The 27,610-nt window shown below is 35.0% G+C and overlaps 2 protein-coding genes and 1 non-coding gene across 3 annotated transcripts; 2 read left to right on the plus strand and 1 right to left on the minus strand.

Moving 5' to 3' along the window:
* Window positions 1–3,998: 3,998 nt before the first annotated feature.
* On the minus strand, window positions 3,999–8,557 carry LOC126692461 (ferritin, chloroplastic-like). The gene is made up of 8 exons (XM_050388071.1): window positions 8,130–8,557; window positions 6,302–6,385; window positions 6,146–6,206; window positions 5,950–6,037; window positions 5,243–5,304; window positions 5,039–5,104; window positions 4,396–4,459; window positions 3,999–4,283 (listed from the first exon to the last, which is right to left on the minus strand). The coding sequence occupies exons 1-8, from the start codon at window positions 8,471–8,473 to the stop codon at window positions 4,231–4,233; spliced, it is 822 nt and encodes a 273-aa protein (XP_050244028.1). The 5' UTR covers window positions 8,474–8,557; the 3' UTR covers window positions 3,999–4,230.
* An 8,414-nt stretch (window positions 8,558–16,971) lies between these two features.
* On the plus strand, window positions 16,972–20,189 carry LOC126692462 (uncharacterized). The gene is made up of 2 exons (XM_050388072.1): window positions 16,972–17,875; window positions 19,501–20,189. The coding sequence occupies exons 1-2, from the start codon at window positions 17,102–17,104 to the stop codon at window positions 19,693–19,695; spliced, it is 969 nt and encodes a 322-aa protein (XP_050244029.1). The 5' UTR covers window positions 16,972–17,101; the 3' UTR covers window positions 19,696–20,189.
* An 849-nt stretch (window positions 20,190–21,038) lies between these two features.
* TRNAG-GCC (transfer RNA glycine (anticodon GCC)) lies at window positions 21,039–21,109 on the plus strand. Its single transcript has one exon. It is a non-coding gene; the product is annotated as a tRNA-Gly (tRNA).
* Window positions 21,110–27,610: the final 6,501 nt, after the last annotated feature.

Here is a 27,610-nt window from a genome sequence, read left to right on the forward strand (position 1 = left end):
AATTGCTCGGAACATGCCCTCCTGAACGCTCCTCAGACATTCCTATCGTTTGAGTCTCAGTCGAACCACGGCTTCGTAGGAGAGCCCCACGGTGGGCGCCAATTGTAAGAACCAAGTATAAGCCTTCTGGGCCTTAGATCACTTGGGCTCACTATTTATTTGTAGTGGGTTTAAGGATTTCCTACAATGGGTCGTTCTCGACAGAGAGACTCAAAACAACACTCAGTTGATACTCTCTCCTTGACTGTTTTCTCTCAATTTTTCTGAACCCCTTCTTCTCCCAACTTTCTTCTATTTATAGCCAAGGTTAGTGGGGAGATTATGATTACAGTCACCGTTAGTGCTACTGAAGGTCCAGTATTATCTGGTTAAAGTGGGTGTTTAGGTGAAAGGGCGGTGCAGCATTTATGATCTTGGAACTTGGTTCCATTTTGACTGATTATGTTCGGCAACTCAATTTCCCGTGCATATCATGATTTTCCCGGGCATGACTCATACGCTCGACCGGGAAAGCTTGACCGGTCAACTTTGGGAACTCAATGCCCGAAACTTGTTTTTACTATAAGACAGTTTCAAGAAGGGCATAAGGTACTGGACCTTTCTGCTGGGCCTGCGCCCAAAGCCGGTATGGGCTTGGGCCCGGGGCCTAGATGGGTCTGGGCCCAAGGCCAGTATGGGCTTTGGAATCTTGGTACCGTACAATTTTACTATTAGATTTTCTTATGTTGGAAAAATATTAGTTGGTAATCATTCAGATGCAATAGGATTAGTTCTAGAGAATGGAAGTTTTGTTACAATTAGGCGATTCATTGATTCCTATATATTGTAAATTTGTGTGATGTTTTTGGGCATCTCTGCTTGAAGGTATTAGTACCCATAGCTGGGAAACTTCAATGGGATGAGTATTTTAAACGAATTTAGACCAATAGATAATATAGGATAACACAATTATCTTAAGGACCAAGCCTCATGAAGTGAGGATTGCTAGTTCAAATATCCTAGTTTCCTAGGACACAATTAAGATTTTATATCCAATATGTGACTATATATGTACATACAATTCAAATAATATAGTACTTAATACATCTTTAGATTTATAATATTTTATTTTGAACGATGAAATGGAGTTAAGAGTGTCAGTAAAATGTGGCCCTAGTGGGTTGCAAGACATGACGTGATATCAAATTAAATAGGCTATTTTGCTGAATCTTTTGGAGAATCTGGTAGTCTTGGAAACAATGTATTTATCCATAATACATCTTTAGATTTATAATATTTTATTTTGAACGATGAAATGGAGTTAAGAGTGTCAGTAAAATGTGGCGATAGTGGGTTGCGAGACATGACATGATATACCATTAAATGGGCTATTTTGTTAAATCTTTTGGAGAATATGGTAGTTTTGGAAACAATGTATTTATCCATAATCTATAAAAAGTAAGTAGCATTTGTTATTTTCCTTTATAAATATCCAGTAGCTGTCTCCAACTCTTACATGTCATTATGTCCTTAAAAATATTTTAGTCATATATTATATGGTACACTGGCAAAGATGAGAAAATCCAACCAGAATTCCCAAATTTGGGTCATAGTTAACCACACATGTTGTTTATTCAAGTTCAATAATGGAAACTAACATGTGAAATCACAGTAATATAACTAGCAGCAGTAAGTGCACTGTTGTGTATAACATACAAAATAACGAGTTGGGGTTGGAAGAACTTAGAGCTGGTGAGATGTCATTGGAAGCAGTTGACGATTTCACCAGAAGCAGTTGTGTTAGCGCATGCTTCAATGCTCCTTGTTTAGATGTGGTGGTCAAATGATTATTAAGCATGCTTTGGAATTGAAAATGATACCAAGAGAATCCAGTTACTATCTATGTCTTTCTTTTTGATTTGATGAAAATACAATTTTATATAAAGTAATGTTAGAAACACAAAATTTTTAATAATCATTTTCATAATCATTGAGCTGAGGTTTATGTTGTTATTGAAGTAACATAACTTTTGTATTAGCTCATTAGTGACACCACCATTTTTATTAGCACCAATCAAAATATGCCACCTCAACAAGATTCTTGAAAAAAAATTGTATCCTTAGATTAATGATTTTGAGTAAACATTACCAATTTAATTCAATTTGAATTTATACTATTACCAATGGACAAAGGGAAAGAGGTACAGACAATCAAGAAGGTATTGAAAGAAAAAGCAACCAACCGTTTGACTAGGGGCCCCATAACTCCTACCCTTAATGCTTAAAAAATGAGAATCTTTTGTTGAAGGGGATAATTGGGAAAGGCTAAGAGACTAAGTCCAAATGACCTTTCCTACTCAATGTCCATTTCTAACTAATAAGCTCTTTTAATTCTACTATAAACTTAGTTTATTTTGTCCTATCATTTGACTACACGAGGCTCACTGTCCTTACAAATGTTGCTTTGCTCCATGGAGGATTCATTTTGTTGTTTTGCTTTTAGCATTAGTTTATTGGTTGGGGAAGTTGAAGTATACTAGTAAAAAAATGAAGATATATAATGGAAAAGTGGAAGAAAAAGAGAAGCAACTTTGTAAAGATGGCAAACTGGAGGGAGTGGCTATGTTCCAAGTGCTCACTTCTCTTCCCAACTAAGTGTATACTTCTGAAAGTCACTTCACTCCTTAGACACAAAGCCAGAGGTAAGACACATACAAGATAACTTTTTTATTTTAATAAACGATAGGATTTGAACTTATTCAATCATTAGTTTCCATTAATTCAAGACATCAATAGGTTTGTTGCGGGATTTGATCTCAAATCCCTTATTAGAGTTACACACTCACACATAACAATAACTTTTTTGATTGAGTTAACTAGAACACACACATACAAGATAATTAAAAAGAACAAGTTGGGTTATGTGAGATCTTCAAGGTGATCTCACTTTATGCTGTTGTTGTTGATGTTTATAAAAGCTACCTAACAAATACTACATTTCTTGAAAGGAATTAAAATCTATTTAGTTTTGAGTGCTTCATTGAAGCTTAAGTACAAAAAGTTTGTCATCTCGTATACTAGAAAAGTCATATGTCCCACTTTTAAGTGTTCTATTTTATGTTTCACAAACTGCAATATGTCGTGTGTTTTTTTTTTTCCCCAATTAAACTGTGTCTCGCATGGTAATAATGGCAGTGAATAGGCAAGGGCTTGTAAGTCTCTACAAAGACATGGAGTCTTGTGGGGGGTATGAAGATATACAAGTGATGTGGGAGATGCTTCACTCTTCTTGTCCTGCAAATGCTTGCAAGACCAAGAGAAGCAAGAGGTCTTATTGGAGCTTCTGTTTTCGGCCAACTTGAACTATGTCATTATTTTTTAGAAAACTAGTCTTGAGGTGAATTTGATTGAAAAGTCCTTTTGTTTCATTACCGCTTCATCTAGATCCTAGAGGTTAAGCTTTCTCTCTTTGAAGGAAATTGAAAATTACAGGACAAGAAAATCCATCCCATTATTATGTGACTTATGTAAATACCAGCATTTGAGTATAGACTATAATTTTCTCTCGGCTTACATTGTTAGAACAAACTGCTTAATTCTCCATCATGTACATTCCAAGTCTTCTAAAATGCCTTAGATTAAAGAAAGTGAAATACAATTCCTAAATATGAAATATGACCCTGTTAAAATATCTAGTTCAAAAGATTACACAGTTTGCAACTAATACATTAGTATACAATATTAAATATGATCCAAAGGGTAACAAAGACTTAAAAAATTATAAATGCCATTTTGGAATTGACATCCTTGTATGTCATTATTAAAAGTTTAATCATTAGGCAAAACGCCAATGACATATATATAGGTTTAATGGCATTTCCTATGTCCCACCATGAGGAGATCAGGATTCAGAAGTCAAGTCCAACAAGGACACTGTTGCAATAGGAAAAGGCAATTTAGGCTTCATAGTTATGGTGGGAATTTTTTTTCTTATACCAAAGTAAAAAAATTAAAAAATATTGGGCTGAGAAGAAATTTATTCCATTATGTGAATATAAGACAGGTCACATTCTTCTATATCTTAGTAAGTTTCAAGTCTTGTACATGTAACAAATTCTTATTCTCTCTGTTTTGGAACTCTAATCATCTTAACCTAAGTAGCCAAACATTTTTTCTGCAAATAAAACCACCCCAGAACTTCAACAGCAAAGAGCAGACTAGAACCTAGAACTAAAACAACACCACAATTCTTCATAAAGCAGCATCACCTTCATGGAGGAGCATCTGATCAAAGTGCCACACTCCTGCAAGCCACCAATTAACAAGCAACACTTAAGCCCAAAAGGTAGCGGTAAAGGTTAAAAACAACAACAACAACTTGACAATGATAGTCAATTTCTGAAATCTGAATCATACCGTGGCCTTTACCGACCATCCTTAATTGAGCAACATATTCTGCAATCTTCTTAATGGCTTCAACCTGTAAGAGTAACTTAGTCAATTAGTAATTAATTAAGCTACATTTAAAAAAATCCCACCAGCAAGTACTTGTTCCAAGTGTATATAAAGATGCTTTTCTTCCTCCTTTTTGTTTTTTATTTGTTTGTGTATTGTTGTTTTAATTGTACAAGACAAGATACAATCATACAAATCTTTTTTTGGCCGAAAAAGAAAAGGAAATCAAAACAAAAAAGCGGCAAAACTTTAGGTATCATTCTGTAGGTAGATTCTCTAATTAGATTCAACAATGAGTTTACATTGGCCAATAAGTCACATAATTGAATTTAATTGTCCTTGGAAATGATAACATCGGTTGAATTTAATTGGGGAAACCTAGGATGCAACATCTAAGGAACTGTATCTAAATTTTTCCAAAAACAGAAAATATAAATCAAAGATAAAGGAGTTTGTGTTTTCCTGTTCTATTGGACATGCATGTTCCTAAAAGTCACCATTTAAAAAAAGTCTATTTGCTTCTTAATACAAACCTCCCCATGCTAATAATTAAAATGGAAATTACATGTATGTAAAGGATTAAAAACATGAAGTTGAGGTTCACCTGTTCTGTTAAAAACTCGCTCTCAATGAAGTCTGCCATTTGAGGATCATTGTTATGTTCTGCCACCTGTTGTTCATCAAAGAACAGAGTGAGTATATTGCATAGGAACTAGAAAGACCAAATCACAAGTGTAAACAACCCCGAGTTAACATTAAGCAGGGGTATTAACATGACTCAGAAGTTTGAAGGAAAAGATGTATTTACACTGTGCAAGCTTAGCAGTTTCTCGTTCGTTAGCTTCTCTAAAGACAATGCTAATTCCATAGCTGAACCAAGAACCAAGAAGCCACGAATAAGTTATGTATTGCTTGGAATATAAACACAGCTTTACACCTCTATGCAACACAAAGTTGAACAAACAAATGAAAGCTAAAAAAGAAGAAGCTGGTTTGGAAAGTTCTTCAGGAATTGGCCGAAGAAAGTACACAAAAGATTGGGCAGCCACATACATTTATTTTATTCAACCAAGATACTGAAGCCCTATAATGTAAACAAGATACTGCACCAAATTGCATTGCTAAAACCTTATTTCTTACACATCTATCTTCGTATTAATCTACCTATACTGCAAAAGTCATAACTTGTCAAAATTATAGAGATGTTGGCAGGACATCATTTAAGTAAACGAGAGTGATCACACCATAACTTAGTGCACCCTCATGTACATCATTTCCCCCTATAAAGAAAGGTTTGCTTCATAATATGGTTCTATTTTTTGGTGATGTGTTGTGGTCCGAGACAACATGAAGGCGTGTATACTTATTTATCTATATAAGATCAACGTGGGATGATAAAGCCATTCAATTCCATCTTCAAACAATCAATATATATGTGATCACTACACTCATGAGATTGCCATAATGCCTTCATTCTCTAGGACTAAAACAACATAGAGATGAGAAGAAACTTACCATACAATGCATCTCCCTTCTGTGCATGTTCAAACTCTGATGGGGGAAAAATTATGGAGTGTAGTTTTACATGTCCTCCTCGTATGTTCTAATTATAATTGGAGTACTATTAGAAACATTTCAACCAAATACAAAATCACATAGAAAATTAAAAGTATTTCTTTTTGATGAGAACTAAAAGACATTTGGGAAAAACCTGAAATTTCATCAGTTTTTCAGCATGCTCTCTTTCTTCTTCACTAGACTCCTTGAAAAACCTGATTGCAACATAACCATACGTTAATTAGTATTACTAATGGTAACAATAAATCTTAATTAAGTTCAGGTAGGACATAGGTTTTTGTTTGGTTACTTGGCAAGGCCTTTGAGAGCAATGTTGTCCCTGTCGAAGTACGCAAACATGGCATGGTACACATAAGACACATTGTATTCCACACTGCAAGACAAAGGAACACAAAGGATGTGAGAAAATGAGTAATTTGAAAAATGAATTTCATTAAAGAATAAGGAAGAAAAGAAACTACTAATGATAACGAAATTGGGAAACACAGATATCACAAACTCATACGGGATTCTCACTATTAAATACCACATTTTTATTTTGATTTTTAAACATTTTTCTCACATTCCTCTATAAATTTAATAGCTTCATAATTGGATTAATTAATTTTACATATTTTATACCCTTTTATTATTGTTTTTATTTTTACACATTTATTTTCTACTGAACAAAGTAGAGAAAAACAAGAAATGTTCAGTTTAATTATTTATACATTTTCTCTGTTTCATTACTGACCACAAAAATAGAAACAACAATAGAAATGGACAAAGGTATCAAATTGGAATAATTATTTAGCGTGAGTTTGGATGGGGCATTTTGCTCAATACATGCGTTTTGCTTTTTTTAGTGGGTCCTATGGGTATTGTTCACGAACCACCAAACTCAGCAAAATAGGTAAATTTGGGTTTCACAACACTATTCACACGTTTAAAAATTATTTTGCTACAGTGTTTTTCAGCAAATAAACGGTATCCAAATACACTCTTAAACTTAGAACTTTATTTGACAAATTAGAAACTTAGGATCTAATAATTCTAATCTAAAATATGGAATCTTTTTTAAATAATCTTCCCTTATTAAAGTATCCATATCATATCATATCATAAATTTTCAATACAAAAAAGCGTGTTGCTCTATTAATCTTGTAACCTATACCTATCCTGTATCCGTATAAGTGTTTCTTGCTATAACATCTAAAAGAGTAATTATCATAGAGTCACTACAATAATACAAATCTTATCATATCTTTAAAGAAAGAGAGAAAGAAAGCAAAAAAGAAAAACATAAAGTACGAGAAGAGCAATTATCATAGAACAGATATTATTATCATTGTTTTCAGACTCGGACTGGACCGGGAGATCGAACCGTGAAAACCGGGAATCAGATTGAAATCCGGTTTTTTAAGCATAGAGAACTGGGCATATGTGGAAATTCTATGAACCCCTAAAACCGGGGTTGGACCGCACAGTTCATGCAAAACCGGTGGTAAGAATCGTGCGGTCCAACCCCTAAGCAATTTTTTTTAATTTATAAAAACAATTTAACACAATTTTATTCCACTTAATTAAATTATCCATCTCTTACAAGGAATAAAAAAAAAATTATAATTAAAATCCTTCAAAGATATTCAACTTTACTTCAAAAATTATCATAAATTTTAATGTTTTCATGATTATTATTTTATTTTATTAACTTTCTTATTTAATTATTAAATATATACTTGAAAATCATTAAATTTCTCTCACATATATAGATATATTAGTCAATTTTGCTAGTTTTATAAATTTAATATCTATATTTAGGCTTTAATTAATTATTAAATTAATTATGACATCATCACGGTTCGACTCCGATTTAACCTTAGTTCAACCTCAAAAACCTTAAACTTTTTCCTTTTACGGTTCAATAAACTACCTGGGTTTCAAAACCATGATTATTATAAGGGAAAAAAGGAAAGCACACAGAGTATGGAAAACTATAAAGAAAATATGGTACCTAGAGGGGCAATCATCATAGAACGAAATTTAATCATAAAAAGAAACAAAGAAAACGAGACATACAATACGAAAAACCATATAAAGATACATAAAGAAAGAATAAAAATAAAGAGCATACGCACTTGATTTGGTCATTGATCGCGGTTTCACACTCATCTGAATACCTCTGGCGAGCGAGAGAGACGTGAGGGGCAACTGGGACAACAAAAGCATTATTCTTGAGCTCTTCAAATGGCTCAAACACCACTCCACTTTTAGGTGCATTAACTATCTCATTGGATGCAAAAACAGTGAATTTTTGGTCACCCTTTCTTTGAGAAGAGAAAGATTGGTTCAAGGTAGAAGAATATGATGATAAGGCAGTTGTAGTAGTACACGTAAATGGGCTTTTATTATTATGACTATGACTATGGAAATTCCCTCTCATGGGTGAGAGAAAAATGGCTGAAATGGGTGTCACAGACATTGTTAACACCAAACACAAAGCTTAAGAACTGAGAAGAAAATGAAGAACAATAAGATGAATCAAGAATTGAGTGTGTGAGGATTTGTTTGTGTGGGATGAGACTTAAAAGGAGTTCCAGTTGGATGGGGGCTTCTTGTGGACCGTCGGATCAATGACACGTGGGTGGTCAGAGGATGAACACGCATAAGGGCGTGTGGTTAACTCGTGGTCTATCCGTTAAAGTCTGAAACTCTTGCAAAATATCCGGTCCACGTTGTAAAATCTTCTAACTTATCAAATCAAAGTCTGGCTGGCTTTGTTATTTAGGGAGAAAAAGTCTTTTTTTTTTCTTTCTCATAGAGCATGCTTGGAAAAATAATGTAACAAACTTTATTTATTTATTTTTTTCATAAACAATGTAAACTAAGTTAATTAGTTTGTTGATGATTTACAACCAATTTTTTATTTTTTATTTTTTATATTTAATTTTTGGTAAAAGATAGAATCCAACTTCATAACTTTTAAATAAAGCCTTTTTGTCTTGCAGTATTTAGGAAAACCATATGATAAATTTTCAACCCAAAAAAAAAAAAAAAAAACCATATGATAAAAAGATCAAGAAATATTGTTCTTTTTTCTTAAATCTTACTTCTACTTTCTATATTATGATATGGTTATTTGTTTCATCATTAAGATTGTCTAGATGAGAGTAGTTGGGTGTTTGAAAAGTTCCCAATATCCACAATAACCAAAGAAAAAAAAAACTTGATTTGATGAGAGAAATATTAAAATGGAAGATTTCTTAGGAAGTTCTTCTGTTTCATTATCTATATAAAAAAAAAAAAAATTATTACTTATTCAGATAGCTTAATTATGTTTACATGAATATAAAATACAAATTGTTTTTGACGTACGTTAAGGTAGGCACTCGGCATTCATATCTATTAGCATAAATTGAATTTACTTAATTTCCTACAATTCTAATGTAATGCTTAGAATTATAGGATAAAAATTTTGTGTCATAACAATATTAATAGGATTCATTTAATTTTAATGTATATCAAATCAATTACATTCATATAGGCTTTATAAGTGTAAGACTTTTTCTCAAAAAAAAGAAAAAGGATATTCTTCTCAAAGGCATATGCTTTATGATTTATCACCGAGTATATTTGGGCGAGTAGGTTTCTAAATCACACACTCTGCATGTAAATTTGAATAAAGGCCAAGTCTTTTTGTCTTCCTATATCACTATCTGCCAGATAAGCTTGAATTAGAACATTAATTTTTGTCTTTAATGAGACTAAACACACTGAAAATTACACTTTCGTTTAGGTCCACATTCTCCCTGCCGCCTTAGTTGACTAGAAGTTTTGCTAGTCCTCCTTTCTAGAGAATTCCAAACAAATGGGCTCTTTATTTGTCCATCCACCCAAAATTTGAAACGATTGGGCCCAGTCCGGGCCAGGTTAAGCTAGCCCAAAGAGAAATAAGAGAAACAAGATGGCTAACTTGATTTGTCCCAATTTGAAGTCAATTGGAATTTGGACCTGTTCTCGTGTTATTAAACTGACAAATTATTCACTCTTATGGGAAAACAACCATGTGATTCTTCCCCATCAATAAAAAGAAATGATTTCTTATCAATTTCTAAATTTACGAGTCCCTTATAGTGATGAAACCTACTTCTTATCAATTTCTAAATTTAAAGAGTCTGCATAGCTATGAAACCTACAAATCTACAATAATTTACTTGTATTGGTTAGGAAGACACTGTGTATAATACAATAGAAATGAATGTATAGATTTTGGTTGAAACTTTATTTTACATCTTATTTCTCTTGCTATATGTGGTTTGAGGGTTGTCCAACATATGTTGAAGTTCATCTTGAGGAGGAGTTAGCCACCAGTAGTGTAATTGTGAAAATTAAAAATGAATTGTAATATTCAAATGTGCTTCCTATGTTATTGGGAGACTCATAGAATATCTCTTTTTAATTTGTCAAAAGTTTTGTAACTCAATTATTTAGTTAACACCTCTTAGTGTGCCTTTGTTTACACTTTTAGAGCCCAAAACGCGCATTTCCAACCCCAAAATCTAAAATGTGTGTTTGGTAAATTATTGGCATTGCGCGTTATCAAAAAGTAGCTTTTCCAAATACGAAGGACTATCGCATTTTGAAAATGGATCTTGGAGCTGCTTTGCCAAAAACGCAAATAAGTTTGAAATGTTATTGTTGGTCATTTTTAGCATTATCCCTAAACTACCCTTATTTTTATTTTGAAATCCCAAATTTACCAAGATCTCTATTAAAAAAAAAAAAAAAAAAACCGTCATGAAGAAGAAGAACTGTTGCAGGCTTCTTCTTCTACTGCTTGATTCTTCTTCAATTCCAACATAAACCCATAAACCCACTATTGCTGCAGACGTCTTCTTCTACTACGTGATTCTTCTTCTGCAATTGCGGCTTCTTCTTCTCTCATCATTATTATTATTTTTTTTTGTAATATATTTCTTTCTTCTTGCCTTTTGGGTGAAGAAGAAGAATTGTATTTTGGGTGAGGAAGAAGACCTAATGAAGAGACAAGATGGTGAGTGGAGGAAAAGAAAAGATATGACAGGAATAGGGGAAGAAACGGGTGGATGAGAAAAAAAGTGAAGGAAAAAATAAATAAATAAAGGTATGAGTGGGACACGTGTATATCATGTAAAGAAATTTACTAAATAAAAATTACAATTGTGTTAAAACACAACAAATTTTCACAATAGTTAAGGTACCAAATTTTTCATATGTCAAAATAAATTAAATAAATTAATAAAATATTAGACTAGGATTGACCACAACTAAAAACAAAGAGTGTTGTGAAAATATTGTGACATTTTGTTATATTTCTAAACTTTTTAAATTAGTACTATTTTTCTTTAGAAAAAAAATAGTGCTTGTAAGGACCAGATTTGAGTCCCTAGCCCTAACGATGGATGGACCTAGGTCCAAAAAGCCCAAAATAATGAATTTGTAGAGAGTGGGTTGGAAAACTAGGTTAAAATGAGTTGGACAACAAATAAAGTGAACTCAATTGACAAGAACAGGAAAGTAGATTGAATTAATCCAAAGAAAATCGTCTTCGACACGGTCCGAAAAAGTTAGTTCTTATGTATTTCTTACAAGTTTGATTACAAGAGAGGAACACTGTAGCAATCAAGAACCAACTTTGTAATCAAACTTGTAAGAAATACATAAGAACTGACTTTCTCGGACCGTACCGATGACGATTTTCTTTGGATTAATTCAATCTACTTTCCTGTTCTTGTCAATTGAGTTCACTTTATTTGTTGTCCAACTCATTTTAACTCAGTTTTCCAACCCACTCTCTACAAATTCATTATTTTGGGCTTTTTGGACCTAGGTCCATCCATCGTTAGGGCTAGGGACTCAAATCTGGTCCTTACAGTGCTATTGACAGAATATTTTTATAACAATTTTATAATAAAGTTTACATAGTAAGTTGTTATTGGTTCTCATCTAGACCTATTAGTGACATTATTTTTTTTTCCTACCATTAACAACTTGTCATATAGACTTTATTGTGAAATATTTGTGAAAATATTGTGTCCATAACTTGCATTAAGAGAGAAATTAAAACAAAAAATTATCTTTATATATATTTTGTCCTTTTTGATAATTTACAACTCAAATTGCCACTTTTATAAGTATTAGCCAAACACTCAGCTTTTTTCAAAAGCACTTTTTGATAATTTTACCAAACACTATGCTTTTTTTTATCATTATAAAAAAAACCCAATTTCATACCACACTTTTTGAAACTACTATTTTTTCAAAAAGCATTGTAGGGGTGTTAGGGCCTGGAGCCCATATTTATGCATATATTAGGTCAAGGGCCCAATTCGAGGACATTAAATGATCCGAGGATGGGTAAAAACTTTCATGAGGAACTGTGTTAGTAAGTGAAGAGGTGAAATATGGTTACGATCGTCTAGAGGGTGGTCTGAGGGAGAATTCCTCCTTAACTGAGCAGAGTCGAGGTCAGAGGATATGGTCTGCCATCAAGAGTAACATTCTGGATCGTTCCATGAGTGAGGATAAGTATTAGGAAGGAACATAATAGAGAATGGTCATGAAATATCTCAAGGGAAGGCTGCTACCACCATATTAAATGCTCTGCAGCTAACTTTCCAACTACATTGACGAGGAAGTGATACCTGAACAGTAACTTTCAGCCTTACAGCTACTACCTAAAGACTTTAGGAAGGTGCTAATGGGACAAGAATTAACACCTACAATATGATCTACACGTGGAAGGTGGAAATGAAAGGGGAAGATAGTATAAAATGGAAAAGGGACTCTGAGAAAAAGGGATCGAGAAATCAAGAGAGAAACATTGTAGCAATCAGGAACCAAATTTGTAATCAAACTTGAGAGAAATATATAAAAACTAATCTCCTCGAACTGTGCCGAGGACGATTTTCTTTAGTTTAAACTTGTCTATCTTCATTTTCTTGTCATTTGAACCCATTTTATTTGTTGTCCAACTCATTTTGGCCCAGTTTTCCCACTCACTCTCTACAAATTCATTGTTTTGGGCTTTTTGGACCTGAGTCCATCCATCTTTTGGGCTAGGAACTCAAATCCGATCCGTACAAGCATAATTTGAAAAAACTGAACCAAACTCATCCTTAGTATCTCTAATAAAAACATCTAGGGTTCAAATTCCCAAAGTAACGTTATTATTGTTATTTTTTTCATATAATAGTACTCAATTAAATATTCCGAATTGTCTCTAATATCTACAAACTCTCACCTTTTTCTCCCTTTTATCTCTTATTTACAAGGAGACCCAAAACATTGTATATGTATAAAAACTATAGTGAAGAGAATTGAAGAGGAGTCTCATATAGCCTTTGAACTCTGTGGACGTAGGCACATTGTCGAACCACTTTAAATTCCATCTTTTTCCTTTCACATGATATTTTACATTCGTGTTCTATTTATAAGATATTTTTCCATATGCAAAGGGTAATGTGTTTTGAACCATATATGAAGGTATTCTTTCATAGTATTAGTGACTAATAACTTTGGTCCAGAATGCAATTAAAAAGGCCTGACCTTACGGCAACATCAGAAAGCAAGTGAAGAAGATATATCGTTTACCAAAAAAAAAAAAAGAAGAAGAAGAAGAAGATATATCACTAGCAGGACTGTAAAACCCATTACGCAAGGAATCTAACGCATTACGAGGGTAGTGTGTGCTTGAAGTCGATCTTATTTTGTCTTGATATCAAACAAAGTTGATGGAGGACCCTTCATTTTATACATCAAGACAGTGCTCTCATTATCAATTACTTGCTGATAAGCAATGAACCAAGCCTCTCTTTCTATGATGTCGAAACAATAAAAGCAAAAAAAACCAATTAGATGCTCCTGTATCTGTATGGGACTTGTGGTCACCATGCTTCCATGTGTCCACATGAGATTGAGTAGGCATCCTCATCAACTCAGATATTATTTTGCTTTTGTGTTGAATTGAAGAGTTGAGATTGTGATAGTGATGGAACATTGGGAATTAACCTCATCATATCGACACCGCATGCGCTATAAGACTTGTGGATAGCACACGGCCTTTCAAACCATGAATAGTTGAGCATATTGGAAATGTCTTTTGCTATGAAAGAGTTTGTTCTGTAAGATCTATGGAGAAAAATTCAAGCTAACTCTTTTTTTTTTTAAATGGGGTCTTAACTCTTAAGTGTAGACTTATCTAGTGTATTACTGGGGTCTTGATGCTATCATCGTGGACACAACATATTCATTGAAGAACCACTACTCGAACCAATTAATTTCTACCGAGCATTAAGTAAAGTAATACGAGAACTCCTACCACTAAACCAAAACTCATGGTGTTCAAGATAACTCATTTAGGAATGTAAAAGCAGCCGTCTTTAATTTAATTGCTTTTTTTTTTTTTTTTGTTGAATTTAATTTAATTGCTTTTGATATGGTTTATTATCTTAGTTCTTACCAATATTCCCATCGCCAATCTTGAAAAATATCGTAAGCATTGGAATATTAAAAAGTGTGCCACATCCAGATAATTTGCTATATTCAGGATCATCACCGTGTCAACCAATTGTAGTGGCTGTGAACGATAATATGGTTGAGGATTCTTTGGCTTCATGTAGAACCCTTGATGCGATGTCAACCAAGTGTTGTGTGCACGCTTTTTTCTTTCTTTCTTAAAGGTAATTAAGCTCACCTAAAAGATCTTAAAGTCTTAAAGTCCTATTCTAGCCTCAAAATTTAATCCTAAGGTATCACAAATGCACAACAACAGAAAAATAAAAAATATGGACCCTCAAATGGTCAATTCTGGTTCTTTTTATAGCATATACTTACTTTCCTTTTCTTCCTTCTTATAGCCAAGTTACCAAAATACTATTTTTAAACTAGCAGTGCAATCAATCCATTATTCACGTAAGAGTTTTCCATAAAAAAAAAAGAAAAGAAATAACAACAGAGCCAAAATGACAACATATTTAAAAATATAATGACTTAAATAAAAATTACAAACCAAAATATACCAAAAAGATGTGTTTCAAGCTAACATTTTCTTATGGGCAAATCGATAAATAAATTTTATTGAATACCTTTATATTCAATGGGAAAGAAAAAAGAGATGACACTTTTTAATTAGACAAGAGTCTCTTTCCCTTTAACAAACCTTGCTCATGCTTGGGTTGAACCATAACAACTTTTTTTTCCCCATAATTTGATAGTTGGGGTGGGAGAATTTGAAACTTAGATGTCTAAGTTAGAAATACAAAGTGAAGTCAATTAAACTACAAGACTCTTGACAAACTATTACAACTTAAATGTGAAAAAGAGAAACAAAAACCAAAAGTGTTTGTACGATTTTATCTACTAATCGATTGCTTAATGTCATTCATTAAAAAAAATTCCAGTTTTGTTAGACAACATTGTTCCGACTTGATGAAAGGATTTGATTGGAATGAAATTTTAGGAAATATTTTGTATATTATATTGTTTGAGAGATTAGTAAGAAAACATAAAATGTTTAAATCCATAATCTACAATGTTTGACTTTTGATTGACTTCATGATATTTTGCCATATAAACTTTTCAGTACTCACAATTTTAAACGTTAATATTCTTATAAATACTATTAATAATTACTATAATTATCAAATTTGACATTTAATATTTTCTGTAGGGTTAAGGGCCCAACTCATATATTGGACCTTAGGCTTTGGCCAAGAGCGTGGTGATCTGAGGACAAATAAATGGTAGTGGCTGGGTCAAGCTTAGAATCTCATGAGTGAGGTACGAATGGAAAGGTGGTCTAAGGAGGAATATCTCCTCAGATAAGCTAAATACAGCTCAAGTGTGTATCCTAATAAATAAGGTGACCTTCCAGGAAGTTCCAATGATAGGGACGTGCCTCATAAATGTATAAGAAGGATAGGAACTCAAAAATATCTAAGGGAAAGTTGCTACTACCGCATTGAATGCTCTGTAACTAACTTTCTGGCCGCATTAATGAGGAAGTGATCTCTGAACAGTACTTTTTCAACCTTACAACCACCCCCAAAGACTTTTGGAGGAGGCTGATGGGACAAGGATCAGTATAAGCCATCAGCTGTCCACGTGTAGGATAAAGATGAAAGAAGAGACGTAGTATAAAGGAGAGTGGAGACCCCAAAGGAAAGGGGAGGGAAAAGAAGGAGAAAAAAAACTGTAGCAATCAAAATTGTATTAGTAATCTGTTCAATTGATTTATATTAGAACTTACCTCCTCGGACCGTGTTGAGAGTGAATTTATTTGGATCAATCCTTCTTACTTTTGTTTGATTATCTTTCAAACCCATTCGATCCGTTGTCCAACTCATTAGGGCCTAGTTTTCTAACCCATTTTCTACAAATTTATTGTACTTGGCTTACTGGACCAATATCCCTTTACATTTTGGATTTGGGTTTCAAAACGTGTCCCCACATTTTCTATACAAACACAATCATTTTTTATTTATTTATAAATATACAAACATAATTATAATACATGTCTATCAAAAAAAAATTATCATAATTATCAAATTTTATATGTATATACCATATAAAAGACTAGAAGAAAAAAAAATCATTTTTCAAAGATAAAATAAATTTTTTTTAATGCTTTACACGGTTCCTAACTAGTAAGTATATAATATTCTTCAAAACTTTGTAAAACGATTCATTCCTCATTAATTGTGTGAGATTACACTTTTATTGAAACACAAAAATAATATATGATAGACAAAATAATAAAATGACACATTCGTTTGCTCATTTTATGTATTCCATTCATTTCTTAACTTCCTAACATGTTATAAACCTTCCTATAATTCTTTTTTTTTTTTTTTAATCTTTCTTTAAATAAATAAAAAATTGATAAAATAAAAATAAAAACAAAAACAAAAACCATGAAGGCTCCTTGCCCATATCTCTAAAACTCTTTTCACAAATAAATGGCGACAATTCTATTCTATTCAACCCGAAAGCGATTCCCAAACCTCAATCATTCACTCTCTCTAAATACACCACTCTCCATTCGCATCATCACCACCACAAGCCCGATACTATGGCCACAGACGCCTCCCCGAAATTTCGGACCGTCCCGAAATCCCCAGAATTCCACACCGAAATATCGGTTTCACCACCAACCCACGACGGCCTCGAGTTCTGGCAATTCATGATCGCCGGTTCCATCGCCGGCATGGTCGAGCACATGGCTATGTTCCCAGTTGACACACTAAAAACTCGGATGCAAGCCATTGGTGCCGGTGGGTCATTTCCGGTTCAACATATCGGAGTCCGACAAGCTCTCGGCTCCATTTTGAAGCTCGAAGGCCTTGCCGGACTCTACCGGGGTATCGGGGCAATGGGTCTCGGTGCAGGACCGGCACACGCAGTGTATTTTTCGGTTTACGAGTGGTGCAAAGAGGTGTTATCGGATGAGAATCGGAATAACTCGGCTGCACATGCAGTTTCGGGTGTTTTCGCCACTGTTGCTAGTGATGCTGTGATCACACCAATGGATGTGGTGAAGCAGAGGTTACAGCTAAAGAGTAGTCCTTATAAGGGTGTGGTTGATTGTGTGAAGAGGGTGTTGACGGAGGAAGGTTTTGGAGCTTTCTACGCGTCGTACCGGACTACGGTGGTGATGAACGCGCCGTTTACGGCGGTTCATTTCGCGACGTATGAGGCGGCGAAAAAAGGGTTGGTGGAGATTTCGCCGGAAAGTGCTGAAGATGAGAGGTTGGTAGTTCATGCCACGGCAGGTGCTGCTGCTGGAGCTTTGGCTGCTGCTGTTACAACCCCACTTGATGTTGTCAAAACTCAGTTGCAGTGCCAGGTATATTTATAACCATTAGTATGCACTTTGTAGTTTGTACACACAACGTTCATCATTTCAAGCATGATATTCACTTTTTTTTTTTTTTTTTTAATTGATATCTATATTTTAAAAAGTGAAATAAGTAATATGCACGGACGATGTGAGAATCAATACCCTATAGATAATTTGTTCCGACATGCATCTTATGTTTTTTTCTCCTAAACTTACGTATTGAAAACTTTTTAGAGTAATTGACTAATCATTGGTTAAGTGTAATATCATGTTCCGTATCTTCGAATAATTACATAGGAAAATTTAGGACCTTATGTTATAAATGACAATTAAACCTTAAAACCACTAAACTAACCCCTTAAGGTTCCACGTAATATGTACTTGTTTTTTTGTATAAGCTAACTATTATTTTTATTTTGGTTCTCATTTTCTTGGCTTCAAAGCCTAATCTAATGGTCCAATTGTTCCCTTAATGTTACCTTGATTATGTGAATATAGACTGCAAAAACGATACACATGCCCCAAATCCCAAATATTAGTTATAATATCATATTTCAATTGTTATTAATCTCTTATAGTTTAATTGGCACATCTCCATGCACTAAATGTTTGAGGATCTAGGGAGAAATGAGTTTGAATTGAAAAGTTAACTATCTCAAAAAATAATAATAATAATAAAAAAGGCTATGATATAGATGTGAGTCATGACTCATGTGAGATAAGAGTGGAATTTTATGTCAAGTTGGTGTTGTATTCACCCCTAGATGATGTTGCAGTAATTATAGAGCACTGACCGACTTATATTCTAGTTAGTGGGTTTGTAGATCCCTTTCCAACAAGTTACCACTTTTTTAAAAGCGAGAAAGGTGATGGGGTGGCCAACAATGTTCAAATAATTGTCTCATGATAACTTATCCATTGGTTTTTCGATAAGATTTTGTCCATCAATACCGATATGTCCAAGTTCTTAAACTAAAATGCATTATCAAGTATACCTATAAAAAAAATGCATTATCAAGTACTGCCAAACAACTGACACTTTTCTTTCATGGTAAAGGGGTGGAGAGTTTATAAATTCAAGACTCACTAGATGCATGTATTGTTTATCAATAAAAAAAATTATCAAATACTAATAGTCCGTTTGGATCGAGAGAGAGTACAGTAGAGTTGGTTCAAAATTAGTTTATTTTCAGCCAATTCTACTCTACTCCTGTTTCCTCCCCTCAATCCAAACAGGCCCTAAGAGAAGAGAGAGAGAGAGAGAGAGCTTGTGTTCAGGTTTTCAAATGCAAGGTTAGATCCCTGGAGCAAACTTAGCTCAGGCAGCATACATAGATAAATTTTTAGTCAGGTGAATTAGGCTCTCTCCCATTGCATTAAACAAGGCTCTGTGACATGCTGTCTTTGCCAATATAAATTTCTTTCCCAAATCTCAAGTCTCAACTTACATTTTCACTTTTCTAAATATGTCTTGTTGCACCTTGCATGTTCTAATTAATCTGTGCTGGCTGTAGTAGTTCTTGTCTTGTTCATTCACGAGCATTTTACTTGACTTTTTCTTGGGGGTGGATAAGATTTGATATGCATATCATACCGTTATTGATTCTCGAGGTCCTCTTCTGATTGCACAGGGCGTCTGTGGTTGTGATAGATTTTCTAATTGTTCGATTAGGGATGTTATAAACAGCATTGTTAGAAAGGATGGATATCATGGGCTTATGAGAGGTTGGGTCCCCAGGATGCTCTTCCATGCACCTGCTGCTGCAATCTGCTGGTCTACTTATGAAGCATCAAAAAGCTTTTTTCAACAACCCAATAAGTACTAATTATGTGGGTGGGGGGGCAAAATCACTGTAATATCTGCAGACAGCTCTATTAGGTGATTACCTGAAAGAAATTGCTCCACCTGTATATAGCTACTGTATTTTGACTTGCACATAAGCATAAAAGTATACTGGTGCATAGAACTCCCACTTTTACGGGTCTCAAGAGGCGATTGAGTTACACATCATCAATTCCTCAAACCCAGCTACTGTTCATATTGGTGGTGCTGGTATTCACAAAAGGGATTGGTTACATATGAATATATATGCTACAGATGGTTGAGCCCAGATCAAACACTTTTTACTGTATTTTCCAATTGTGTATTTGGCTCTTTGCCATCAGATGTGGAACTTCTAAACCATATTGCCCCAGTGATGCCGTTAATTTTGGAGGTTGACATGTTGTTGGGTCATACTGGGTGTAGAATTTTATCATGTACTTTTTAATTCTACCTGGAATTTTATGAATGTAGAAAGTTCCACTGTTTTTAATTCTACTTTACTTTTTCAATTGATTATGATATTATTGCTAGTCTTTCCTTCTTAAACATTTTTCATGGAAAAGAAATTTTTTTGCATATGACACGAGAAAGTATCTCATGCATCCAGTATATATAGCGTCTCTCTCGAAGCTTGTAAGTTCTTTATAATTGTGGGGTTCACTTGTTATGAGAGAAATGTTACACATGTCGAATGCATAAGATAATTATTGTTAAGATACGGTAATCCCACTAATCACAATATTTTTATTGAAATATGTTAGGAGAAGTAGAAGAAACAATTGTCATCAAGATAAAATTTGGACTGCTTAAGGAATCTTAAAAGTTTTTATTATTGAATAACAAATTTAGTTTCAAGTCTCCCTTGTAACAAAAGAGAAGCCTATTGGTGTCTATTCAGCAAAGTAGAATGAAACGCATTGTTTCTAGAATTAGCATACATTGATTCGAACTCATAAGCACGGTTCTTTGTTTTCCAAATTAGTGGGTAAAATGATATTTCCCTCGAATAGATGTTAGTTCTAAATTCTATTTCTGGAATGTAGGAAACTACCACTTTCTTTTCTCATTTTTTTCCAATTGAAAATCCTCCAAACTGTATACAAATTCAACGGAATTTATAGTCTTAGAGGAAAAAGAATGGCCAAATTTACATAATGTTGTCCCTAAATTTTTGTTATATTGTGAGTTTCTGATAATATGCTGTAGCTATTGAAGCAATTCCCAATAGGTAACGTTCAATATGGGTCAAGCATCAGTAGAGAGTAAAAGAATCAAGAACAGCATAATTCGAAGAGAATCTACCAATCTATCCAGTATATTCTAGTTCAATATCTCTCTCACGAAGCACCAGTGGTCTAGTGGTAGAATAGTACCCTGCCACGGTACAGACCCGGGTTCGATTCCCGGCTGGTGCAACGTATTTTTTACTTTTTTGGCAAATTTTAACGATCAACTGCAATTTGGAATATGGGCTATCCTCGACCATCTATGTCCACAGGATTCATTTGTTTTTGTTTTGTTTTTAATAAGAGTAAAGAGTTTTGAGCTAGACATATATCTGTAAATCTTGATTCCAGACTGAGCTACTCTACAAGTTAAATGAATAAGATAATTTTAGTCAATATTTCCAAATGGATAGGATTAACTCCTATGGTGTAACCTTTATTTTCTTTTGCAATATACTTATATAATAATATATTATAAAATTTGTAAATTAAATTGCGTATATGTTATTTAGAAATAATTTTTTATTGGCGAAAAGCATATTTTAGTTCCTACATTTTTAGGCGATTCTTATTTTAGTCCCTACATTTTATTTTTACCGCTTTTAGTCCCTATTCTGAAAAACGCTTCCTGTTTTGGTCCCTGCCATTACATTAGAGACGGAAAATGCACACATGACAAACGGCAGAATTAAAAAATATTAAAAATATTTTATTTTATTTTAAAATAAAATAAAATTTTAGTTATCAATAATTTTAAAATAAAAATATTAAAAATTTTAGTTAAAAATATTTGTTCTTCATGTTCTTCCCCAAGAACATGATTGCCCAGAAATTCAAGATTTTCTTTCCTTTTATTTCATTTTCTTAGCATCCAAACAAGCAAAAACATATACAAAACCATGATCAAACTTAGATACTCTGACACAATCAACTAACAACGATCCAAAAAAAAAGAAAAAAAAAAAAAAGAAGAACAACTGACAACGCCATCAGCCAAATGCATATCAATATTGCTCAACGAAAAAAAAAAAAAATTAGCTTCCAAAATCCACACCATAAACTCCCAAATCACTTCACACTAAACCATGAACACAAAAAATTCCAGAAACCCAATTCATTTGAATGACACAAGCCTCCTTCTATATCACCCACCCACCAAACTCAAAAACAGATCCACTTCAACCATGAACATCCAAATCCAAACGGTACTTGGGCCAAATTCAGACACAAACCCATCCCGATTCACCAAATCCACACCCAGTTCAACTATCTGTTTCGTTGGTGGCCAGATTTGAAACATCACACCGAGATAGCTCGATCTGGGTTCATTCACCGATGACACACAGAAATGAGGAGCTGCTTGTGGGTTCATTCACTGTCACAAAGCGTTTTCACCTCCGGATCTAAATCACCCTCGCCGGATCTGAAGCGGATCTGAATCGCCCTCGCCTGATCGCAAAGCGTTTTCACCTTCTCCTCCTGCAACGGCTTGCACTCCATCAGAAGCTTGATCCGACAGTCCAGATCATCCGCGTGCGACGGCATCGTTTCGTGTCTTTTTCAGTCAGTCACTCACTCTCCCTCTCTCTGCGATCAGATCTGCACCGCCGAGATAGCCGATTTCTCATAATTGTGTTTTGGTGTATTTTATTGAATTGCTCTCCATCATCACCATCGTTGCTCTAGTCCTCACCGATGTCTGTCTCAATGTCCTCATTTCGCTAACGGGTCGATAATAATATGTGGGACTGCTTAAGTGTTTTGGGTTTTGTTAGTTGATTGTGTCATAGCATCTGAGTTTGATCTGGTTTTGTATATGTTTTTGCTTGTTTGGATGCTAATAAAATGAAATAAAAGAGAAGAATATCTTGAATTTCTGGGCAATCATGTTCTTGGGGGAAGGACAAATATTTTTAACTAAAATTTTTAATATTTTTATTTTAAAATTATTGATAACTAAAATTTTATTTTATTTTAAAATAAAATAATATTTTTTTAATATTTTTTAATTCTGCCGTTTGCCACGTGTGCATTTTTCGTCTCTGATGTAACGGCAGGAACCAAAACGGAAAGCGTTTTTCAAGATAGGGACTAAAAGCAGTAAAAATAAAATGTAGAGACTAAAATGGGAATCGCTTGAAAATGTAGGGACTAAAATGTGCTTTTCACCTTTTTTTATTTTTATAAGTTTTATGTAATGGAACATATAATATGTCTTGCAATATGTTTTACATTCAACAACAATACAATAAATGTTATACATTAATTTTAAGTTATTACTAATCGCAAACCCGCGCAAATATGATATGATTATTTTTTATTGGATAATTATTGAATTAATATATTAGCTTGTATATTTTTAAAAATTCAATATGTGTCATTTGAAATTATGTTTTAAATTAGATGTTTTTTGTAGTGTAACAAAATATATTTTGTAGTCAAATATTATATATAGTGAGATATGTATGAAAACACAATGTAATAATTTTATTTTATCTTTAAAAAAAAATGACAGTGTGAGAACTATCAGACCAAGTTGTAACTATGTATACTTTGTTTTTTAGTATACAAATGTATGCAATTTAACTCTTATAGATATATTTTTGGCTAAAATGCAAAACTGACCCTTTAACTTTCTTCAAATTTCATTTCAGTCCTTTAACTTTGTTTTCATTCATTTCAGTCCTCTAAATTTCATATTTATTCAACTAAAGCCTGTAGGGGTCTTGGGCCCAGGAGTTCATTATCTATTTGTATATTGGGCTTGGGGCCCAAGCCGAGGACAAGGTTTTGTCCGAGGAGGAGAAATCTTTGTCAGAAGAAACTGTGTTAGTGAATAAAGAGGTTAGTTTTGGTCATAATGCCTCAACAGGGTGGGCCGAGGATAAATGCATCCTCGGCTAGACAAAGCCGAGGTCCTAAGAGGTAGTCTGTCGACTAGGGTAATGTTCTAGAAAATTTTGTTGAGGTGGATAAGCATTGCAAAGACATCAGACAAGGAGGAGTCCTAAAATATCTAAGGAGAAAGCTACTACCACCGCATTAAATGCTCTGCAACTAACTTTTTGACCGCATTAATGTGAAGACAATACCTAAACAGTAGCTTTCAGCTTTATAGCTACTACTTAAAGACTTTGGGAAGCGGCTGATGGGACAAGTATCAAGATCAACTAATCTGGCCTGCATGTGGAGGGTAGAGATGAAAAGGGAAAAGGGTATAAAAGAAGGGAGAGCAAATAGAAAAGCAAATCGAGAAATCAAGAGAGAAACACTGTAGTAATCAAGAACTAACTTTGTAATCAAACCTGAAAGAAATATACAAGAACTGATCTCCTTAGACTGTGCCAAGGACGATTTCCTTCAGCATAAACCTGTCTAATTTCATTCACTTGTCATCTGGATCTACTTTAATGTTTGTTTGATTCATTAAAATCCAGTTTTCTAACTCATTCTCTATAAATTCATTATTTTGGGCTTTTTGGGGCCGAAGTCCGTTCACCTTTTGGGCTAAGGAAACAAATCTAGTCCTTACAATTGGCGCTGTTTGTGGGGAATATTGGTGTGATAGTGAGTCTGAATTTTAGCAATGGTAGGTTCAGGTTCAAATTAGGCAGAATTCATGGGGTCTCAATGTCGAGATCACTTCCGTGATTTTGAGCAAAGGAGAGACCGGGAGGGGAGTGTGCATACTAGCCATATTAGTAGGAGCTATTCTCGAGGTGGTAGCCATCTCTCTCATAAGAAAAATACCAAAGTCATGTAGCTAGAGATTGATCCCTAAAGGAGAAGCCCACGTCATGAACGGCGAAAGAGAGTTCCCTCCATTTTTGACTTCTCTTTTGATGGTGAAGAGGATGGTAGCTATAGATGCAGATCAAGGACTCCCCCCTGTGAGTCTTTCTCTTATGATGAGGACTACCATCACAAGTGAAGAAATAGAAATTCATTTTCGAAAGGCCTGAGAAATGATGCTATGAGTAGAGCATTCAACCAAATTTCCAAATCACCTTTCACACGCAAGATTGAGGGAGGAAGACTTCCTCGGCAGTTCACTCAACCCATGTTCACCATGTACAATAGTCAAACGGACCCTGTGAAGCATGTTAGCCATTTCAATCAAAGAATGGTTGTGCACTCCAAGGACGAAGCCTTGATGTGCAAGGTATTCCCATCCAGCTTAGGACCTGTGGCGATGAGGTGGTATGATGGTCTGGGTGCAGGTTCCATTGGTTCCTATAAGGAACTCACTCAAGCGTTTGGATCCTGCTTCATCACGTGCAGCAGGGTTCCTCAGCCGTTAGATTCCTTTCTATCCCTGTCCATGAGAGAGGATGAGACCCTAAAAACATATTCGAACAGATATTGGGAGATGTTCAATGAGATAGATGGTGACTTTGATGATGTAGCCATCAGGACTTTCAAGGTCAGCCTACCTGCTGAGTATGGCTTGAGGAAATCTTTGACTGGGAAGCCCATTACCAGTGTACGTCAGCTCATGGATCAGATTGATAAGTATAAGAGGGTCGAGGAGAACCAACAAAAAAGCAAGGGAAAGGGTAAATTCATCTCCTAAGAGAGGAGAGATTTCAGGTCGGATCGCTATAACAATAACAGACCTCAGAGGGATTTTTCTAGGCATTCTAGGCCCGTAGTTCCTCAAGTGGTTAACACCATGTTCCAAGAACCGGTGTATCAAGTTTTGGAGAAGATCAAGAATGATCCATACTTTAAATGACCGAACAAGATAAGTGGAGACCCTTTGAGGCGCAACCAAAGTCTTCATTACCAGTACTATCAGAAGCGGGGGCATACCACTGAAAACTGCAGGATTCTTTGGAACCATCTAGAGCAACTGATTAGGGAATGAAGGTTATAGCAGTTTTTGTAGTGACACAACGAGCAGGGAGACCAATTGAGGTCTGGGACTCAGGGGAATGCTTCTTCAAGGCCCCCAATAGGCACGATCAATGTCATCTTTGCTGCACCTGTGGATAAGCAAGCCAAGGATGTGAAATGTGAGGATTTGGAGAAATTTATTGTGGGTGATGACCCTGAAAAGTTTTTTCAGGTTAGGGTTTAGCTACCACCTTGAGAGAAGGAAGAACTGGTGGAGTTTCTTAAGAGGAACATCAATGTGTTCGCTTGGAATGTCTACGAGGCTCAGGGGGTCGATCTAAGCATCATTTGTCATCGTTTAAACGTTAATCCATCTGTCACTCCCAGGAAACAACCACCTTGAGAGAAGGAAGAACTGGTGGAGTTTCTCAAGAGGAACGTTGATGTGTTCGCTTGGAATGCCTACGAGGCTCAAGAGGTTGATCTAAGCATCATTTGTCATCGTTTAAACGTTAATCCATCTGTCACTCCCAGGAAACAACCACCTCGGCGCTCATCCAAGGATCATTCTGACGCTGTCAAAGATAAGGTGATGAAGCTTAAGCAAGTTGGGGCTATTAAGGAGGTGTTCTACCTTGAATGGCTGGCTAATATAGTGGTGGTAAAGAAGAAGACTGGGAAGTGGCATGTTTGTGTATATTTTATAGACTTGAACAAAGCCTACCCAAAGGACCCTTTCCCCATGCCTCGGATTGATCAACTGGTGGACGCAACTGTGGGTCTCCCTTAAATGAGCTTCTTGAATGCCTTTCAAGGGTATCATCAGATACCTTTAGCTTTGGACAATCAAGAGAGGACAAATTTTTTCTCTCCTTTTAGAAATTACCATTACAAAGTGATGCCCTTTGGTTTGAAGAACGCAGGGACTACCTACTAGAGGATGATGACCAGGATGTTCGAGCCTTAATTGGGGAAAAATATTGAGATTTATATAGACGATATGGTGGTAAAAAGTAAGGTATAGTTCGAGCACATTAATGATCTTGGGAACATCTTCGAGATCTTGAAGAAACACAAGCTGCACCTTAATGCTTCGAAGTGCTCCTTTGGTGTTGGATTAGGAAAGTTCTTAGGGTACATGGTTACACACCACAGAATTGAAGTTAACCTTGACCAAATCAAATTAATTAACAATTTGCAACCACTTCGGAATCCCAAAGAGGTCCAGAGGCTAACAAGGATGATCGCTGCTCTAAACCGATTCATCTCTCGATCAGCAGACAGGTGTAGACCTTTCTTTCAATTGTTGAACAAGTGGAAAGGATTTGAGTGGACCGAGGAGTGTGTTTTGGCATTCTAGCAATTGAAGGAGTATTTATCTTGGCCACTCATTATGTCCAGACCCGAGATGGACGAGGTTTTGTTTGCCTATATTACCGTGGCTCCCCATGCAGTAAGCTTAATGCTGATAAGGGTTGACAGCGGTGTGCAAATGTCGATTTATTATGTGAGCAAGTCACTACATGAGGCCAAGGTTCGTTACTTACCATTGGAAAAGGCCATTCTGACAATGGTGCATGCTACACGTAAACTCCCCCACTATTTCCAATCACACACGATTGTTGTTCTAACCTAGCTCCCACTCAAATCTCTACTTCGGAGCACTGACTATACAGGGAGAATTGCAAAGTTGGGTACGATCCTAGGGGCCTTTGATATTAAATACATGCCTCGCACCTTTGTCAAGGGTCAGGTCCTCGCTGACCTGGTAACCGAGTTTGCTGAAACTCCATTAGAAGAGAAAATAGAGGAACAAAACATGGATGAAAAATCGGTTGGTGCAATCTCCCCACA

This window comes from Quercus robur, chromosome 7, assembly GCF_932294415.1.
Source record: "Quercus robur chromosome 7, dhQueRobu3.1, whole genome shotgun sequence".
NCBI classification, from domain to species: Eukaryota; Viridiplantae; Streptophyta; class Magnoliopsida; order Fagales; family Fagaceae; genus Quercus; species Quercus robur.

Bases quoted from the DNA above. Each gene is read 5' to 3' on its own strand.
- LOC126692462 (XM_050388072.1), top strand. From the start codon at position 17,102: ATGGCCACAGACGCCTCCCCGAAATTTCGGACCGTCCCGAAATCCCCA. The intron at 17,876-19,500 runs GTATATTTATAA...CTGATTGCACAG, and splicing joins AAACTCAGTTGCAGTGCCAG to GGCGTCTGTGGTTGTGATAG.
- LOC126692461 (XM_050388071.1), bottom strand. From the start codon at position 8,473: ATGTCTGTGACACCCATTTCAGCCATTTTTCTCTCACCCATGAGAGGG. The intron at 6,386-8,129 runs GTGCGTATGCTC...TTTGTCTTGCAG, and splicing joins GCGATCAATGACCAAATCAA to TGTGGAATACAATGTGTCTT. The intron at 6,207-6,301 runs GTAACCAAACAA...TGTTGCAATCAG, and splicing joins GCTCTCAAAGGCCTTGCCAA to GTTTTTCAAGGAGTCTAGTG.